Source organism: Pygocentrus nattereri, chromosome 21, assembly GCF_015220715.1.
Source record: "Pygocentrus nattereri isolate fPygNat1 chromosome 21, fPygNat1.pri, whole genome shotgun sequence".
Lineage (NCBI taxonomy): Eukaryota > Metazoa > Chordata > Actinopteri > Characiformes > Serrasalmidae > Pygocentrus > Pygocentrus nattereri.
This window is the reverse complement of record NC_051231.1, coordinates 17,730,813-17,752,093: the sequence shown is the minus strand read 5'-3', so window position 1 is coordinate 17,752,093 and position 21,281 is coordinate 17,730,813. Positions and strand designations below refer to the sequence as shown.

The 21,281-nt window shown below is 38.3% G+C and overlaps 1 protein-coding gene across 4 annotated transcripts in view; it reads right to left on the bottom strand.

Annotated features, from left to right (window-relative positions):
• The window catches only part of kaznb (kazrin, periplakin interacting protein b), a 334,246-nt gene that overhangs the window by 60,495 nt on the left and 252,470 nt on the right, over positions 1 to 21,281 (bottom strand). For 3 of the 4 annotated variants that reach the window (XR_005129279.1, XM_017692866.2, XM_037532183.1), the window contains exon 5: positions 14,074 to 14,181. Coding sequence is in view for 3 of the 4 variants with exons in the window: in XM_017692866.2 (XP_017548355.1) it covers positions 14,074 to 14,181 (108 nt within the window). In the remaining variant the exon portion in view is untranslated. Of the gene's footprint in view, positions 1 to 7,751; positions 8,018 to 14,073; positions 14,182 to 21,281 lie in introns of those variants that run through there. The other variant, XM_017692867.2, reaches the window with a different exon arrangement.

The following is a 21,281-nucleotide window of genomic DNA, read 5'->3' as shown; positions in this document are numbered from 1 at the left end:
GCTTCTATCTGAATGTGGTACACAGCTACAGACAGAATCAGAAAAATCTTCCTACCTTTAACATGTTAAACTCATGCCTTGTGTTGTGTTTACAGTGTATCACAAAGGTGAGTACACCCCTCACATTTCTGCAGATATTTAAGTATATCTTTTCATGGGACAACACTGACAAATGACACTTTGACACAATGAAAAGTAGTCTGTGTGCAGCTTATATAACAGTGTAAATTTATTCTTCCCTCAGAATAACTCAATATACATCCATTAATGTCTAAACCACCGGCAACAAAAGTGAGTACACCGCTAAGAGACAGTTCCTGAAGTGTCAATATTTTGTGTGGCCACCATTATTTTCCAGAACTGCCTTAACTCTCATGGACATGGAGTTTACCAGAGCTTCACAGGTTGCTACTGGAAGGCTTTTCCACTCCTCCATCACGGAGCTGGTGGATATTCGAGACTTCGTGCTCCTCCACCTTCCGCTTGAGGATGCCCCAAAGATGTTCTATTGGGTTTAGGTCTGGAGGTATGCATGGCCAGTCAATCACCTTTACCCTCAGCCTCTTCTTTAAAGCAGTGGTCATCTTAGAAGTGTGTTTGGGGTCATTATCATGCTGAAACACTGCCCTGCGACCCAGTTTCTGGAGGGAGGGGATCATGCTCTGCTTCAGTATTTCACAGTACATATTGAAGTTTATGTGTCAGTCAATGAAATGTAACTCCCCAACACCAGCTGCACTCATGCAGCCCCAGACCATGACATTCCCACCACCATGCTTGACTGTAGGCATGACACACTTATCTTTGTACACCTCACCTGATTGCCACCACACATGCTTGAGACCATCTGAACCAAACAAATTAATCTTGGTCTCATTAGACCATTGGACATGGTTCCAGTAATCCATGTCCTTTGTTGACATGTCTTCAGCAAACTGTTTGTGTGCTTTCTTGTGTACAGACTTCAGAAGAGGCTTCCTTCTGGGGTGACAGCCATGCAGACCAATTTGATGTAGTGTGCGGTGTATGGTCTGAGCACTGACAGGCTGACCCCCCACCTCTTCAATCTCTGCAGCAATGCTGACAGCACTCTATCTTTCAAAGACAGCATTTAGATGTGACGCTGAGTACGTGCACTCAGCTTCTTTGGACGACCAACACGAGGTCTGTTCTGAGTGGACCCTGCTCTTTTAAAACACTGGATGATCTTGGCCACTGTGCTGCAGCTCAGTTTCAGGGTGTTGGCAATCTTCTTGTAGCTTTGGCCATCTTCATGTAGCGCAACAATTCGTCTTTTAAGATCCTCAGAGAGTTCTTTGCCATGAGGTGCCATGTTGGAACTTTCAGTAACCAGTATGAGAGAGTGTGAGAGCTGTACTATAAATTTGAACACATCTGCTACCTATGCACACCTGAGACCTAGTAACACTAATGAGTCACATGACATTTTGGAGGGAAAATGACAAGCAGTGCTCAATTTGGACATTTAGCTGTGTAGTCTCTTAGGGGTGTACCCACTTTTGTTGCCGGTGGTCTAGACTTTAATGGCTGTATATTGAGTCATTTTGAGGGAAGAATAAATTTACACTGTTATATAAGCTGCACACAGACTACTTTTCACTCTGTCAAAGTGTCATTTTGTCATTGTTGTCCCATGAAAAGATATACTTAAATATCTGCAGAAATGTGAGGGGTGTACTCACTTTTGTGATAAACTGTGTGTTTCTCTTGAAAAAACATTCAAAGCAGAATTGCTCTGAGAAAAAACACATCTGGTTTATTCCACTGCTGTGGTTGATGGCAAAAGTTAGGATAATCAAACGTTCCACTGACTACTGTGGTTCACTAATGGCGCCAGCAAATTTTGTGGCTGCTCTGTTCAAAAATGTGAAATATCTGGTTTGTCATCGTCCATCCACCTTCACAACGTAAACACAGCAAATGGATCTGTGGGTCCATCCTCTGATCCCTCACTCTCTTATTATTTTTACATGTATAATATTTTTATATAAAACTATATAATAGTTACTGAATAATTCATAGCACATAGAGAATTAATGGTATTACACACTGAATAATTAATAGTAGTTAATAATTTATAGTAGTTATTGAATGTCATAGTAGATAGTGAATAATTAATAGTTGTTACTGAATAATTGATAGTGGATATGTAATTATTTGTAGTCATTCTGAATAATTCACAGAGGTTACTGCATCATTTGTAGTGAGCAAATAAGTAACTGTAGTTACCAGAAAAATCACAGTAGTTACTAAGTTCATAGTAGTTACTTAATGATTCATAGCAGTTGCAAAAGAATTCTTAAGAGTAATAACTGAAGAAGTATAGAACTTACACATTAGTTCATAGTAGTTACTGAAAAATTATTATTTCCTTAATTAATAGTTCCTGAATTATTCATAAGAGATACTGAATGATTTATAGTAGTTATTAAATACTTCATAATAGATACTAAATAACTATTAAGTGACCATTATTAGTCCCACAACAGGGAAATTTCACTTCTGCAATGTAACCCATCTGTGCAGTGAAACACCACACACACACTAGTGAGCACATACACTAGGGAGCAATTCATACTTCCTAGCAGATACTGAATAATTAATAGTATTTACCGAATACTTCATAGTAGTTACTAATTAATTAAAATTATTTAATGAAGAATTCATACTAGATACTGAATAAGTAATAGCAGATACTGAAAAATGTATTGTAGATACTTAATAATTCATAGTAGATACTTAATAATGAATAGTAGTTACTGAATGATTAATTATAGTTACTGAATAAATAATAGGAGTTATTGAATATGTCTTATCCTAATCAAACAATCTAATTGGCTCTGGGCTGTCTGAATGAGCATCCTAAAAGACAACTGCCTGACATGAAACAAGACTTAAGCAAAAAATAAAAACAGCCCAACCTTAACCTCAGCAAAAAAAAATTATAAAAAAACAGCTCTCTCCTCTTTTACTTCAAAGTTGCAGTTGAAGCAGCCAAATGTCCCTATAAAGACAAAATGTTCATGTTTTCATTATCCACACATCACATGCATGCATACACAGAGAGTTTACCAGCACCGGGAAAAAAGGTAAAAGAACACAAACACATTTCTGTTTGTTGCTGCTCGACACTGCCCTTAGGCAAAAAGATGACGGACATACGAAAGAAGACTTTCAAGGTTAACAGTCAATCAGGATCAGTCCAGCCATGTAAACACTCAAATATTCCAACACCTTTAATCCACTTGCCTCTACTTCAGTATGCATAGGAACATCCACAACTCTTTGAGATTTTACAGACATTTCACCCTTTTACCTCCAGCATTAAATACTGACTCAGTGCTTTCCTCAAATATAAAAACAAGTCTCTGAAAAACTACCATTAAAGGAATAGTCTAATGTTAATGTTAAAGTGATGATTCAGCCAAAAATCTAATTTATTTCATTTCCCTATTAGCTTTAACAACTTGACATGTTTTGAGGCAAGTATGTGATGATTTAGGCATACAATTTCCACAGTTCTAATTAGTGGATATTAGGCGCCTCATAACTCCAGCACAGAGATAAAGAAGCAACTTCATGTCAAAAATCTTTGTATGTAAACATAGCCAATGAGTCTCTCAGTAAAGAGGCCTGGTATAGAGCTGTCGTTCTAATAACCCACTGATAACTCAATCTCTTCAGCTCTTGAAGTCCTAGCCAATAGCAAAAGCAAGTCAAGATACCATGAAGGAATTCCTGATTGGCCAGTACATACATACTAGCAATCAAGCTAAGAGGGGGGAATAACATTTGGGGTGATGTCATGGGTCATGTGTTAAATAATCATGTGTTATATATCATGAGTCATACTATCTACCAGGCTAGCACAGAAATAATGATTTCAGAATGACTGAAGTATCCACTGCGAATCAGTACATTTCAGGTGAGCTTGAGTCCAAAAAAGTCAGTAGCGTCACAATAACTCCATCATATGATGTTGTACTGTTTATGATTGTGTTTGTAAGCTATAACATCACTCAAATCTAAATCTAGATGTATGGTTCTATGCCATTGTTAAGCTGAGGGAATGGAATATTTCTGCTATAATTTACTTTGGAAGTGTTTCGCAAGCAGACCAACATTGTGGTTTTCACATCGTCGTTTTCTATGAAAATACATATTTGAGCATAAAAACATTAGATTATTCCTATAGAAGTTTGGATAATATGTGTAAAACTTGTAAAGCTTGGCCGTGTTGACATAAAGGGTGTGGGAAAGACACTGTAGGAGTAAAGCAAATAGAGCCTAATTCACAGCAGGTTAGTTTTAAATGCTAGCAGCGTTTTTAGCTCATCGTTCCAGGCACAAGGCAGATCCAAGCCAATTCAGCAGCAGCTTCTATCCATCCATGCATTTTCTAAGTCGCTTCTCTCTCAAGGTTGCGGGGGGGTACTGGAGCCTATCACAGCGGTCATCAGGCGGAAGGCAGGATACACCCTGGACAGGTCGCCAATCCATCGCAGGGCAGACAGACAGACACAGACAGTCACTCACACCCAAGGGCAATTTAGCATGTCCAATCGGCCTGAATGCATGTCTTTGGACTGTGGGAGGAAACCGGAGAACCCGGAGGAAACCCACGCAGACAAGCGGAGAACATGCACTCCATACAGTGAGAACCCCGGTCACCCGGCCGGGGAATCAAAGCCAGGCCCTCTTACTGTGAGGCAACAGCGCTACCCACCGCGCTGGCAGCTTCTAAAGCTCTAAAAAATATTCTCGCTTCATAACACGACAAGGCTAAGAGAGAATTCTTAGGAATCATGAGTGATAGATGCCAAAACTACAGCTCATCTCATTATCAAACCACAGCTGCCTAAAACATCCTCAATATGAATTGGTGGCAAATCAAAATAATATTACATAAAGACCACAATTTAGCAATTAGCAATTTAGGAGTTTTAAACAGAATTAGTTTTAAACAGAATTGTGGTCAAAACAAAACCTTCTATTATTTCATTCACCATAATTTATAAAGCTAAATTTTTCAAATTATGTTGGAAAATCAACAAGAATGTTGGAATAAGTTGTTTTTTTGTTACAGTGAACAAAAAGGTACTCTGTTGGTGGAGTGTCTTTTAAATCCCTGGATTTAAGAGTTTGGTTTACGATCAGTGTTTTACAACCAGTTTCCCAGCAGCTGCGTCTCTGATCTCTCTGACAGTCTTCATAGGTTTAAAGCAGATTACATTTACAGATTATGGCAGGGATTAAGATGCACAAATACAAAGTCAAATTTCTGATGTACAAACAGAAGCACGACCATGATTGCCTTGTGGCTGCTGACCTTATAACTGAATTTTTCTTTACACCATTCAAAAATGATAACTGGCCTTTACACTGTCAAAAAGGTCAAAAATAAAACCTTGTATATTAATATACACTGATCATTTCAGGGACACATGTTTGTAGTTATTGAATACTTCACAGAATATAATTCATAGTAGTAACTGAATAATCCCTCATTCATACTAAATAATAACTGCTTAACTTATAGTAAATACTGAATACTTTATAGATACAACATAGTAGTTAGAATAATATAATAAATTACCAGTTAGTATTCAGAAAAGATGGTTGCCTTGTTTCATAGTAGTTATTGAATTATAATACTGAACAATTCAAAGTAGTTACTTAACAAAGTTGTTAATATACTTGGTAGATTCCAGTGTTTATGCTATTTGTCTACAACATGTGGTGAGTCACAGACCATGTAACTCAGCTACATCATCCTGAGACGACAACACGATGGCAAAACAGCTCTGAAAATATCCAGCTAAGGACGATTTACGGGGTTAAAGGTCAGTGTGTTAAAAGCTGGTCAACTGTAGCAGATCATGTTAATTTATGACTTTTAAAACGTGATTTGGCTGAGCTGTCTGTAAGAGGCTAACTGAAATTCATTAAGTGTTAAAAATTGGTCCCATGTCACTGTGATGGTGTGTTTGAGGAGAAGTAGCTTAAATGGGTCAAACACACATCATGGAAACATACACTATGGGTCACCTTCTAAGTAGGGGTCAAAGTCAGTTCATTCACACACTCACCAATCTACAAGATTGCGCATCCCTATTAAACATAATATAGCTAAAGAGAGTAAAATTGTACTCCAGAATCAAATTCATAAGCAAACCATTAAAAACATATAGTCATGTATAACTATTTCCAAAAAAGTTGGGATGCTTTGCAAGATGTAAATAAAAACTGAACACAGTGATGTGCAAATTATTTAAAATTATTTGATTGAAAATGGTGCAAAGACAACACATCAAATGTTGACACTGTTAAATTATACTGTTTTTTTTTTAAAAAAAAAGCCTATTTTGAATATGATATCAGTTACAAAACAGTTGTGGTAATAGAAGACTGGTAAAGAAAAAGCTGGTGGAACACCTCACAACTAAACAGGTTAATTGGCAATAGTTCAGTAACACGACTGAGTATAAGAAGTGCCTGACTGAGTATAAGAGAGAGTCTTTCAGAAGTTAAAATGGGGAGGGTTTCATATCCCTGCAAAAGTCTGTGCAGTGCAACAATTCAAGAATAATGTTTCTCACTTTCAATATTTGATATAACATTTGTACTATTTTCAATTAAATATAGGGTTTAAATAATTTGCACATCATTGAATTCTGTTTCAATTTACATTTTACAGTTGTAGTTAAAGTGGGTAAAACACAAATCAAATTCAAATTCAAATTCAAACACAACCAAGGGGGTCAAATTCAGTTCATTCTCACACATGCTAGCACACACATACATAAAGCGTTGGACACACTCACACCGATCATGATAGCTTATACTAGACACATTAAGAGAGATCTAAACTGTCAGCTGGTTACCTAAATAAATCTAATCATGTTAGTTAACAGTTTTTAAAACATCATGTAGTTAAAATGGGTCAAACACAAACCAAATTCAGACTGAAATGAACACATATCACAGGCCAAATTCAATCCATTCCCAAATAATGCCACAGACACATTAAGAGAGACCTAAACTGCCAATCAGTTTGCTAAGTCAATCAGATCTTAGCTTGTGTCATTTAATGTGACATAATGCAGCTAAAATGGGAGCCAAGCCAAAAGTAAATTCAAATTCAATCCATGGGAACACAACGTACAGGCAAAATTCAGTTAATTCCCACACATCCTAACACACACATACATAAAGCCACATACACATTAAGAAAGATCTAAACTGTCAGTTGGTTAGTTGAAGTGAATCAGATTGTGTTAGCTAACAGCCTTTAAAACATCGTGTAGCTAAGATGGACCAAACACAGACAAATTTCATATTCAACCTCACACACACCACACAAGAAACACACACACCTTAGGCTTGATTTACACCACGTCAAAAGTTATTCACACATGTTATACATGCACATTAAGCCACAGGCACATTAAACTGTCAGGTTGTTAGCTGAGTCCATCAGACTATGGTTTATGTCTTTCAATGTAATAACAATGTTCATAAAATCGTTGAAATATAGACCAAATTCAAATTTAAATTCACATGTGTTCTCATGTGTCATATTCAATTCATTCCCACACACATTAGCATGTGTTGAGCCACAGAGATCTACACTGTCAAGTTAAGCTAAGTGAATTTGTGACTCAGTATTTCCCTTCTTTCTCATTCTTTCATGGTCTCTCTCTTCAAAACACACACACATATGCACTCACCTGGCCTGCCTTCCTCCTTCTCAGACCTCATAGCCCCAAAAGCTTCAATGGACGCCACTATCAGACTCGGTGTGCTCTCATAACCTCCACACTTTACACACACTCACACACCCATATATACACACGTCTCTCGTACAGGCCTGAATGGGCTCCCCCTTCCAGGTTGCTAGGGAGGAGTTCCCTTGTGTAAGAGAGTACTCTCTTGCTTTTTCTTTTCTCTCTCTCTCTCTGTCTCTCTCTCTCTCTCTCAACTTCTTTCTTTTCTCTGTCTCTCTTGCTTTCTCTCTTTCTCTGTTTCTTTTCTCTCCTTCTTCTCCCTCCCTTCTTTCTGCAACCTGTTCTCTCTCTCTCTCTCTCTCTCTCTCTCACTCCACCCAGTTTCACAGCCATAGGGGTGGGGAGAGTGTGTGGGGGTGGGGTGTGGGCTGACACCATTTCATCCCTGCCTTGCCCAAATACACACACACACAGACACACACACACAGTGTGGGGGATGGTAGGACAGCCTATGAAAGCTCAGGTGAGTTTTCAGGTGATTCACATTTCAGCAGCTCTTTCGCTCCACCTAATGGCCAAACAAAGAGAGGCCAATTCTGCAGAAAAGTGACCTATATCACAAAGTGAATAAACTAACTGCCGAATATCTGTTTCACATCAACTGTCCGTTTCTCTTTTTTTCCTTGACCAATTCATTCATTCCTATTTTACCCATCCATATTTCTTACCTTTTCCTTTCATTTCACATCTTTCCATTTTTCACTTAAAGTTCTATTACTGTTTCATAAACTGATTTGACCCTGGTTACTACTTTATTGTATTCAATTAATCATTTAATTATTTATTTACCTATTCATTTTCAACTGAAAATATATGTTGATATATAAACTAAACCAACTTTGCACTACCATTAGTTGCTCAGTTGATCACTAATATAGCAACTACAGAGCTTGCAGTCTAAACTGAGCAGCTGCTGGAACTAGACTAAAGTATACTGATTTAGCTAGCAACAGCTTGAGTGGTCTAAGTAAAAAAAAATAATTACGGATTTACATTTAACAAGCATCTGTTAATTATAGTCACAAATTCTTACAATTTAACACAGAGGTGTCAGGTATGTTGCATACCTGCCCATCTTAAGAAGCCAAAGTTAAAGTGGGGCAGTAGTTTTCTCAGAGGACGTACTCTTTCATTCATCATGTGGGTTCATGTGGTTTTTGTGAAAGATAAACAGAGCATTAGGACTAAAATTAGTGCTATGGTTAAGTAACTAGCTGGTGTCTATTGCGTTTGGACAAATTTACCAGCATTTTGAACACAAAGCTATAATACAACTGTATTATGCTTAAAATTTGCTGCACCATTACCTTTTAGTGCGTTTGTACGGTTTATTAACTTGCTTTCTGTTGTTTGACTGTTTGTTTCTATACCTCCAATTCATGCTACATCAAAAATTTGGAAGTATCTGACTTCAGTATTTGACTTCAGAGGGTGCTCATGCAGTATTTAGCATTGGGGAAACAAAACTGCTTAAAAGCACTGTTGGTCTACGGCCAAACCACAGCTGCTCTGAGGTCAGCTTAGAACCAGTCGCCATTAATGGAGTAGTTCAGTTGCTTTTGCCACATAAATCCTTCCAAACCTATCAAGGTCAAGACCTCCATGTCCTCATGCTAATTACAAACACACATTACATTTTGTTTGATTAAGTCTCTATAGGAAAATATTCAAATCAAAAAGTATTTTCTCTTGGGTAATGTCATGCTCTAGCTAAAGTTGGAAAGGTTAAATGGTATAATTTAGTTAAACTAGATATTTAGTGTTATATTTTTGCCAAAAAGTAACATGTTTTTTATTGTATATTATTAAATATTATATCGATTATAGATAAGATGTTATCCCTCATAATGCTCTGAGTGACTTAGGACAGAATTTATGGCTTAACAGATACATGCTAAGTTTTATTTACATGCTAGTTTACTGTTACATGCTAATCTTAACATGACAGAAGTATTTAAATAAATAAAAATACAAATTGTTGGAATGCTTGAATGCTTGTGTTTTGATATTTGTACTCAATTGTTTAACAGAAACCTGAACCTATGCTCTAGTCAGCGGATTCTATTTACAGCCTTTACAAATTAATTATGGTAAAAAGCCAAAGAGACATCTGATGACACATAAAACAATAAGCATAAGTTCTTTTACTCTTCTAAAACAGTAATAAGTAACACTTCCCTTCTTGATATTTTGGCCCTAATTTAGAAATGAATAATGGTAAATAATAAAATAAAGAAAAATGGTATAATCTACTGGTCATGTAAAAAATGGTGGATATAACTTGAGTAACATTCTTGAATGATCAATCACCCAACACCTGTTCAGTGGTGGTCCTGTGGGGGGTCCTAAGAATTGATGAATGGAGCTAACAAATTATCTGCAATTGTAGGAATACAATGAGCAGCTATATGGTAAAAGAGTGTAGATACAGGGTAGGTTCCTAGATGCTACTCACTCCAACTCAACGAGTGTCTTGGTTGGTTAAACTATTCCTTTAACATTAGCTTTCCACAGACATTTAGTTCTGCTAAAGTGAGTGAGTCAGTATTGGCTAATGTTGGCAGATCCCCCCTGCCAACTAGGCCGTGCTCTTCTGTGCTGGTCTCTGCACCACGGCCTGTGGGACATGCTGTCAGATAAAGCATGTGGATGAATGTGGAAACCTTCAGAGAGCTAATAGCCAATAGAGCCAGGCTGATAGAGGCCTATGGTGGCTCCCAGCTGAGTGACAGAAGCTCAGATACAGCAAGCAGCAACACTCCAGAGCACTCAGGCCCTTAGCTCTGAATCATCACTGCTTTTCATCCAGAGAGGCCCAGGCTTACAGCAGCAGGCTACAACATCTGTGTGCACAGCAACATGAACCACTTCGACTTTTCAGTTCCTCCAACATGCACACATTAATTTTAGTCTGAATTCAAAAAGCCTGTAGGAATGTTGAAGAAGCAGAGAAGCTTCAATGAAAAGCTCCTGTGTGTTGCTGGAGTAAATTATTTCCTTCAAATCTAAACCAAACCATAATGTTTATATGATCATTCTGATAGATTGTAACACACTACAGGAAGTGTAGGGGTGATGTGGCTTCTACTGTTTTACCATTAAAAAGTTTGTCCTGCAGATAGAACTTTGAATGAAGGCGGTCAAGGTTGGTGAGACCCAATTCACTGGGTTATATTCTATAGAATAGAACACAACTGAAAAGCATAGAGAATGACAGGCATAATAGAACAGAACAGACCTGAATAGAATGAAATACCATAGATTACAAGATAAGGGAAGGATATCGATTACAGTAGTGCAACATACTACTGAACAAGACAGAATAAAACAATATAAAACAGAATGGAATAAAACAGACTAATACTGAATAAAGTAAGTAGAATAGAAAACAGATATATAGTACGAAATACACTCTATTCTCTAGACACAATGTAGTGGAATAGAAAAGACTAATACAGAATAGAATACAGTACAGAATAAAATGAAAGCAATATAGAATAAAATATAGTGGAATAGAATATAGTTAGATAGTACACAATATTTCCTGTTCTATAGATAAAATATAATAGAATGGAATAGAATAGACCAATTTAAAATTCAGTAGAAGAGACTATATCAATGTCTAATAAAATAGTATAAAATAGAATAAAGCTATGCAGAATTTAGAAAAATCGAAATAGAATAAAGCGAAACAGAATACAGCTCTATAGTACTGATTATTCTCTATTCTACAAAATAAAATAGAACAGAATAGAACGGAAGTGTGATAAGCCAGCTGTATTTCTGCATGTAGAGTCTTGCAGCCCATCATTAAGCTGAATAAAACAGCATATTATACTTTGAGCTGGTGGAAGTGAAAAGTGTGTATGAGTGTCCTCACAGACACTGCTGCTGTGTGATGCTGCTTTTGATGAAGAGATAAAGATTATGATTGAGGACAACAGTGTAGAGAGCTTCACAGGGAAAGCAATAGCTGGTAATAAGAGTCATTATGGACAGAAAATGGGATGTCTAAAACAAGACCTATAGATTCTGCTGAATGCCCACTGTGATCAATGTGCTTTAGAATAATGTGTCTCTGAGTGCGGTGACACTCCAGAGGCATTTATTTACTGAGGAAAGAGCCTTAAGGGACTAAATAAAACTAATATTTTTATACCCATTTTATACCCATTAGCCACAAATACATCTAATTTGCATATTTTCACTGTTGGAAAATTTAAACACGATTTAAAAATGCTAGTTGTCACTTACATTGTGTGTACATTTAATGATTAATAAACCAACTGATCACTGCTGATTCGGTAAGGTACATTCTGCTAAGTTGTTTTATCAACTTGAGTCAGTGCCACCAGGGCATCATGATGATTATACGTTATTATATTATATAATCCATTATATACATTTCTAAACCAATCAACTTCCTTGCACAGGTGGAGCATAAAGTACACTGGACATCAGTGTGCTTGTCCACCTTGACAACAACCTTGCTGATACTGCCACAGATGAGTCCCCAAATAAGAGTCCAATTAAGAGTATCTACATTTCAGCCTTTGAACAGGTAGCAAAAGTTTACAATGGGACACCAGTGGCAGTTGTGACCTCTGCCTTTCACAGCTTCAGTGATACATCAGATTAAATGTAATGAAAAAATACCAAGATGTTATTTGGTTAAGTTATAAATTACACTCCAGATATTAAAATGTGAGAATGTTTATATATATATAGGAAAAGCCTGTGGGATGAGCCTTGTTAGTAATATATTGTTAAAATCCACTACCAAAATTTCAACAAGGTCTCCCCGATTGTGTATGCACGTTATAAGATCATGTATGGCCCCAAGAGACGAGTCACAGTACGCATTAGGGTTGGGAATCTTTAGGCACCTCGCGATTCGATTACGATTCAGAGGGCTGCGCTGCGATTAGAAAATGATTATTGATGCATCTTTTTTTCTATACAGGATTTCTATTTTCTCACTGTGTGAGGACTCTGTAGTTTTAAAGCATTTGTAATGATCCATAATGCATTTACCAATATCTTTTATTAATAAATCAAATGGAAGTGATCTAGAAGGCTTTCATTCACCAATCTTGTTTGAAATGCTGCTACCACTAATCTGTGACAAAATGCGCTGTTGGGGTGACATAAGGTCCAGTGGCAATCAATGTCCACGCAGCATGTTACAGCCACCCTACCCGTTTAATTCAGCAATGTTATAACTTCGATTTTGGTCTCATTGTAGAGAGTCAGAGGTCACTGTATCAGTAAAATATCTTCGAGACTGGACGCTGAATCTTGACTCCAAAGGGTGCAACATGGCACAAAAACTGATTCTCAACGACTGAGAAGACTGCAGGTCACATAGCACTGAAGTCTGGCAGGGCTAGCAGCTATGAAAAGGCAAATAGATTTTAGGCGAACATTTGAAGATGAATGGACTTATTCGCATTCATTAGCAGCACAGTTGGTTTTCTGGAACATTAAATCTGCAACGAGAGAGAGTCAAACTATAAAAAGTTGCGAAGATGAAGTCGCTTAAATGGTGCAGCAGCTACATTCAGCATCTCAGGCAGGTGGAAAAGGAAAATTCGAACAAGCAGCTGGAGAATAAGAAGCGACTTCAGCATCTTATCAAAGAGTCGAATCAGTCGAACGCTGAGAGACATTTTAAAATAAGCCGCTATACTTCTGAGGAAAAGTTTTCTGGCGGAGATGGGAGCAAAGCGACTATACCTAAAGCTTGAAGCAGAGCAAAGTGAATCTGTGCTCTTGTTTATATTTTTAGCCTGAGACATGAGACATACTAGACATTAAATGCTGTGGCTTCCAAGGTGATTCCTAACCGAAACTAGCTTTAATGCACAGTGTGCTGATCGGATGTCTCGCTCATCCTGTCGTGTTTTTGTTATGTGCCGCCATAGACTTCGGGCGCTGTCCTTACCCACTTCCAAGTTCCACTTTTTACCTTCCATCAACATTATGGTATTGATTAAATATTTTGAAAATTTATTTTTGACATTTATGAATCGATTTAGAATTGTTCACATCCGCATCACGATGCATCTAAGAATCGAGTTTTTTCCGCACCCCTAGTACGCATAATACTTAAGGTCAGGCTACAATTAACAATTAACAAGCAACATAAGCTTTGTTAAATTAGCATTGTAACCTACATGTTTCACAAATGCATAGAAAATCAAAGTGCTTCTATTTGTTTTCTGCACATCCCTCATGAATCAAAGCTGCCTGATTAATGTCCTACCTTTGTCGAGCGAGGAGTCCGGCGTACTGAAGTCCATGAGGCTGGACATATCCGTCTGGAAGCAGATATCGGACACCACAGTCTTCTGTCTGTGGTGGACAACTGGATCTGAGGGGGAAAAAAGGGCAGATTACTCAGCAACCTGCAGCAACACAGCATGCAGCACCATTAACACGGGTGAGCTATGGAGTAGCCAGGAACATCTGACTACCACCTCCATATTCGTTCTAGTCGATTCAGTACCATTCTATTCTGCTCAACAGTACATGTCCAAACGTGTCCAGATGCTCCTTTAAATTACAGAATACAGCTGCTTTGAGGTGCACCCATTGGTGACACATGCAATCAATTGTGCACATAGCTTGTGTAATCTCCATAGAAAAAACTGACAATAAAATTGGATTTTGAAACAGCCACACACGAGACCAATACAAAGAGTCAGCCAGAGGGGTATAAGGCCCCCCAGAATTGGGCTGTAGAGCCCTGGAACTGTGTTCTCTGGAGTGTAGTTCCATTCAATACCTACAGGATGAGTTGGAGTGGCGACTGTGACACAGAACTGTCATCCAACATACTACTACAATCAAATTCTCACAGCTGTGTTCAACCACATAGTGTTAAGCCTTTTCAGAATAGTAGAGGCTGTTACTGCAGCAAAGGGGACAAACTCCCTGTTAATACTCTTGGTTTCGGGCTTAATACCATTCGACTTTAGTTCTATACTATTACATATAGTTTCAAATCTATTCTACTCTATTCTATTCTATTCTGCATCAGACTCAGTACAGGCTGAGCGCTTTGAGATTTTCCTCCTCTGGATGGCTGGAGGTTGGGTGGGAGCCATCCTCCTCTGGGCAGGAGGCGTTAGGGGGCTAATGCGTGTGAGTCACTGCTAGCTTCTCCCATCTATTACCATACAACTGTAATTAACTCTATTACAATGACACATAGCAGAAAACGCAGCACATCCACTGAATGGCCTTCATAAGCAAATACTCATCCTCCAACACCCACAGCCCACGCCGCAGCTGCAATCAGCACCGCATTGACTATGACAAGTAGCAATTTCATTTAGGAAGAAGAACAGTGTGCAGAATGATGATTTTTTTTCTTTAGAACACTGGGGTGAGGTGAGAATGCTAGCAGTGTGCAGCGTGTGAAGATAAGAGCAGTCTCTCGCTAAGAGCTCCACCAATCATCCATCATCTGCCGTGTGTTCTGTAAGAATTCTCAGCCTTAACGCCACCGGAGACCGGCACACATACTCCTACTATATCACACGGGACAGAACAAGGGCGGGATATTGGCGATGTCAGCAAGCTGCACCAGAGATACCATTAATAAACGCAACTGAAAATTGGCACCGTGCATTGCTCCAACGTCAAGTCCCCTACATTATTGCACACACAATCTGCAGTACACATAGTGAAGCTACTGGCCAGTACATATAGTGAAGCTAGTTTTCTACTTCATCAGTATGTTGATTTTGCATTTAAGACCTAAACATCGATCCAGGCTTACTTTTTGGGCATGTGCGTGTGACATTAATATGTAAAGAATACTTATTTAATGGAGACTGTTTTTTGTTAAGCTTCACATTAATTACAAGACCTTGCCTATGACATATATAACCCTTAACAGTCTTGCTCTGGCATATGTTCACAATCTCATGTGACATGGCCTGTCCAGACCAGTTTGGTCACCTAAAACAGACTTATTGCAAACGTCTAGAATCACTTACAGCTCAGTTGGTGGAAGATCTTTTTTATAGCTCCTAAACACACACTACTTTAGAAAATATTAGTACTATTAGGAATGCAATGATTAAAACCTCTATGGGAAGCATTAAGTTTGGAATTACAGACAAAGAGGTTTTGGGCCAAGCCATCTGTTGGAAGTGGACCTTCTCTGGACCATTTCAGGGCACATGTTGTTGCAAGTCTATTAATTCACATATAATCAAAACACTAAAATAACTGCACAGCAACCTCTTAGCTACCCCTTTCATGTAGCCTGAATTAAACTACATGAGTGTATAAAATGGGTAACAGAGAAAGCAGTTAGCCTCTATCATGAAATGAGTTAACTACAGCTGCATTTGATCAGTGGTGGACGTAGTACACAAATCATGTACTTGAGTTAAAGTAGAGATACCCAAAATATTACTCCAGTAAAAGTAGAAGTTCTCTCTTTCTGGGCAGTCATGCTGGAGGTTAGAGAATCAGCCTCGTGACCAGAAGGTCACCGGTTTGATCCCCAGAGCCGACATGACTGAGGTGTCCTTGAGCAAGACACCTAACCCCCAACTGCTCCCCAGGCGCTGTGGATTGGGCTGCCCACCGCTCCAGGCAAGTGTGCTCACTCTGTATGTGGTGTTTCACTTCACGGATGGGTTAAATGCAGAGGTGAAATTTCCCCATTGTGGGACTAATAAGAGTCACTTAATCTTAATCTTTAGACTTCCACTTGAGTAAAAGTACAAAAGTATTTGCTTATTTGCTTTCAAATGTACTGTATTGAAAGTAACATTACTAAAAGATTAATTATGGCTCTAATGTCCTATTATTATTTTTGTAACAAGACTCGCTTCATGAACTCATTTTAGGTGAAAATACTCCAGTGTTTCTCTCGGTAAACCAGTCTTTTAATAGAACGTCATTAATTAGTCTGATGTCTATTAAAAGTATCCTAACAACAAAACACTGAAGGCAAACAGTTTTCATCAGGGAGAACCGAGTGGCTCTGAAATCACTTTTTACAAACAAGTGATTGTTGATTGTTGATTGTTGACTGATCGGTGTTCTTGCTTTGCACTTTCATTTTGACATGTTACATTTTTATACACACATAAAACAAGAGGCAGATTTCATAAATCTAAAACAGCTGCACCCGCTAGGTTTATTATGCTTCGTGAGACAGGCACCAGGTCATTTGGGTAATTAATTTAAGGGAAGTGTCCCAGATGGCAAGATAGCTATCTAGGTGTTTTAACAAACTGATGCACCCATTTAGGATGAGCTAACGTCAGATAGCCCCCTCTGGCTAATTCAACCTGTTAGTACCCATGTGTCAAACACAAGGCCCATGGGCCAGATCAGGCCTGCCACACAATCCTGTCCAGCCCGCAGAAGTATTTCAATTTTCTATTAACATTAGCCCGTTTCGCAATGTGCTGCACTACAGTCCACAGCATGCACCGCAACATAATGTGCACTCTGACTAATGCACGCAAGTCCAATGGCAATCTATGGGACAGTGGTTACACCTCAATTCTGTTCAATTCTGCACAATTCCACACCAATTATATCACCAAAATGCATTTCAGCTGCAGTTCAGCCAATATAAACACCTAAAGTTAGCTCAGCAGCTCAGAAATTGAGCCCAAGTCTTAATGAACTAGCAAGAAAGAAATGAGGCCAGGTGTCTGTTTCAAGCAGATAAATAGGCTTAGCTCCTGGGGCTATTTTAACTTGGAATATTTCAAGTGTCCATGTAATGTTTACTACTACTACAAGTGTCTGTATTTTACTGCTGAAGCTTTGTATATTTTGAATAAACAGTGGACAGTTTGGGTTATAGCACAACATTAATAAAAAGAAAAGTAATTTTTTTCCTATGGCCCACAATTTTTTTTTTTGTCAAAGGTCTTTTTATTATTTTGAATGAGTTATTACATTAAAAAAATAAAATAAGATGACCCCAAACCCTCCCACTCCCTACTGCACCTATAAATTCTCTTCTTTAAAAATAAGGCCCACAAATTTGATGAGATTTTTAATATGGCCCTTCCACTAGCTCATAGTAGCAGTTTGCCAGTTAACAGCATGTACTATTGTTTAAGGTAAACATACAAATACACAATTTTGATTGCATTACAACAGACAGCCCATAATAAATGAATGTTAACAGATTTTGGATCTGTTGTGCTGAAATAAAGAATGTCTTGAATCACGTCATCCAGGCAGAGTGAAAGTCTTCGTGACGCTCTGTGGAGAGACAGTGGATGCCCGTCAATTATCAGAAGCTTTGACGGGCAATCCGGAGACAGCCCTTGTCATTTTCCACATCGTTATGTGAGGTGGCGTTGACTGCTCTCTCCCAGCCCTGTTGCCTCCAGCCACTTTTCATGGCTGACTGCATACCTGAGCTCCAGCCTCTAATTGAAGTATCTGCTACAGCAGTGCGGTTTTTAAAGTGCCCTTTCTAGAATGACACTGCTGATCTCAAAGGAAATTTAGCAAAAAAAAAAAAAAAAGTACAATTTACCCCTTACCCTAAATGCTGTTAATGTTGTTAACATATTTGATGCTTGTTTGCTTAATTTTGCACTGGGAAACTACAAGGATATTTAATTTCGCACATAGACTAACAAGCAAGTAAAGATGACAGGATTCCACCTTTTTTCAATGATATTTATAGTCAAACCTGGAGTATTGCCTGATACCGATACCAATCCAATATCTTTACTTACAAAATTATCTTTAAAATTAAGCATTTCACATAAGAAACTGCACAGACCAGCATTGGTGACCAGCACCAGACTAGCATAAACCAGTAGAAAGTAATTTGGAATTCCTTGGAATTCACGCTGGTCTGTTTTTTTCTGCAAGGGACATGACACAATGTGACTCAGATAGCAGACAGTTTTGGGCCAATTCTGTCCAACTGTTAACTGAATACTGGGCAGTTGGGCAGAATAGGGCCAGATGCCTGACAGCTTCATACATTTTTTTGCATTGTTTTCATATTTGTGGGCTAATTTTGGTGTGAATGTTATGGACCAACAATGCAGTTGGGACATAGTTAGGCCACATCCATTAGTTTTACTGACTTCACAGTGTGAATATAGTGGGCCAGACCAAAAAAAGGATCTGGTCCACAGACAAATTTTGCTAACTGGGAGGTGTGCTATTTCAGGTGAGATTTGTTACAGGAGTGAATCAGATTTTTTAGCTTGTATGTAATTCAGCATTTTTTGTTGATTAGCCCAATACATATATCCATCAATTTTGATATTCTATCTGATCTAGTAAATAATAAAAATGAGCTACAATTGTCTGCTGCATAGCTAAAAAAGCAGTGGCAGCAATACTGATAACAGAATGTCATACAATGTCAGAAACCACATCAGCAAGTCTATTTGAGATTAGTTATCAAGTTAATTCAGTATGATGCAAGATGATTTAGGCATGCAGTTTGCAGTGTGTTAATTCATGCACATAACGCTTCCATTATTCATTAATTATATTAGCATCGCAGCTCAAGTGAAAACTAAAGAAGCAAACCTCAGACCCCAAACATGTCTTGTCTGATCGACTACATTTGGGGTAAGGGGGAAAAACTATAAATTCGATTTTTACTGAGCTCTTCTTTTAAAGCCCCCCACGAATCTGAATCACACCTGCTAATATGATTTGTCCAGATTTGGTATGCACAGGATGAAGCGGTGCAGAAGCTGAAACCTGGCTAATTCACCCCATTTTCCCTCCGAACATCTCTCTCTTTTATTTCTTTCTCCCCCCTTCCCCTCCTTTCTCCTTCAATTTTTCTCCTTGTCCCACGGTGTCAGGTTACAGGCTCTGAGGGGCCTCTATAAGAAATACATTTTTGGCCGAGTGGAGGCAATAATATCCCTGTTGTGCCATATCATTTTCCAGGGCAGGTTGCTGGTGACCAAACGAAGAAAAAAAGTAAATTAAAAAAAATAAAATGAAATGGTATTGCTCTTTCTGTGTGAGTGTTTTTTTTTTCTTCTTCTCCTGCAAATAGCGGGAGGTACGTGTTATTGATCGAAGGTTCTTCTCGTTAAAAATGAAAACTCCCCATTTCTCTCAGAGCCTTTCACACTCCACTGCTCTCTCCAGGCTTTGATAGAATGACTTGCCCAGATGGACTGTTTAATACATATTGATGAGAGGCTATATAAATGAAAATAGGGGACGGTTTATTGGAACTCATCAAATCTAACCAAACAGGTATTTGTGTATGGATAATTGTGAGTAATGAAGTGCAGTTATAGTGACGGGCAGGGCATTATTCAGCACAAAATGTAATTTGGGATGTTTCATAACAAGTAGCCCACTGCGCTACATCACCCACCGGTCATTAAGCGACTGAGGAGAGGGCACGGTCATTACTGAAACATGTCTCAGCACTAATCAATAAATCACTGACCAAATCTAACCAATGGGTCATGAAGTTGTGTCAGCTACATTTACTCATGTGTACTTAGCCTATGTATACATTATCCTTACTGCTTAGTTCTGATTTTTTGCTCAAATCCAATATTTTGACCTTAACAATAGGTGTCTGAACAATAGAGAAAGTAGAGCACCTGCTCCCCCACAAACACTTTGGCTCTTCCACTTTTAAATTTCCAAAAACAAATAGAAAAAAAACAAACACTGGAAAGGTGCGGAGATTTTTTTTATTTTTAACAAATTTTTTCTCCCCCAGTTCCACCCTCTAGCTAGGCCTCCTCCCATCACATCTTGCCGAACTGCCACTAATGGCATTTGACAGGACAGCTCAAAATGCTTGAGGGAGAATGCTCCTGACAATTCTGTTATTCTGTTAAGTCAGCTAAATGCCCAATGTCTACCTTTGCGCTGAGTGATTTAAGAGATATTTCCCAACAACAGCAAATGCTTTCCTGGCTACATGTGGTGATTTCCTGACAAGAGGGCCTATGCTCAGATTGTCGCACCAATCAGGATGCTCAATTAGTGCTTAATTTGGCCATAAACAGTTTTGGTATCTTGTGATCAGTAGCAAAGTGACAACTCTTAGCTACTGGTATGCGAATGCCATTCTAACAAGTTAACTAGCTATTTAAATATGCTGCCTGTTTAACTAGCAAGTAAATGCAGTATCATTTTGGGTGACTTGGTAGTGTTAACTAGCTCTTTTTAAGAAGTCACCAAAAAGTTAGCAAGTGTCAGTATGTCTACCCCAACTAATAGGAATAGCCATATTTGATCATCAGCTGCTAACATTAGCTCCTACCTACACCCACTGAAAAAAAAAAAGCTTACGTTTAAAAAACAGCCTATTTTAATTTGTAATTTGACTGATTATCTATGAGAACTGTGATTTTAATATAGTACAAATATGCAAATAAGTCCAATGTAGTTTTCAAATGTTTTTAAAAGAACAGGGGAACAGAAAGTGGTAACTTTTATGTTTTCTGAAATGTGCAGACATGGCTA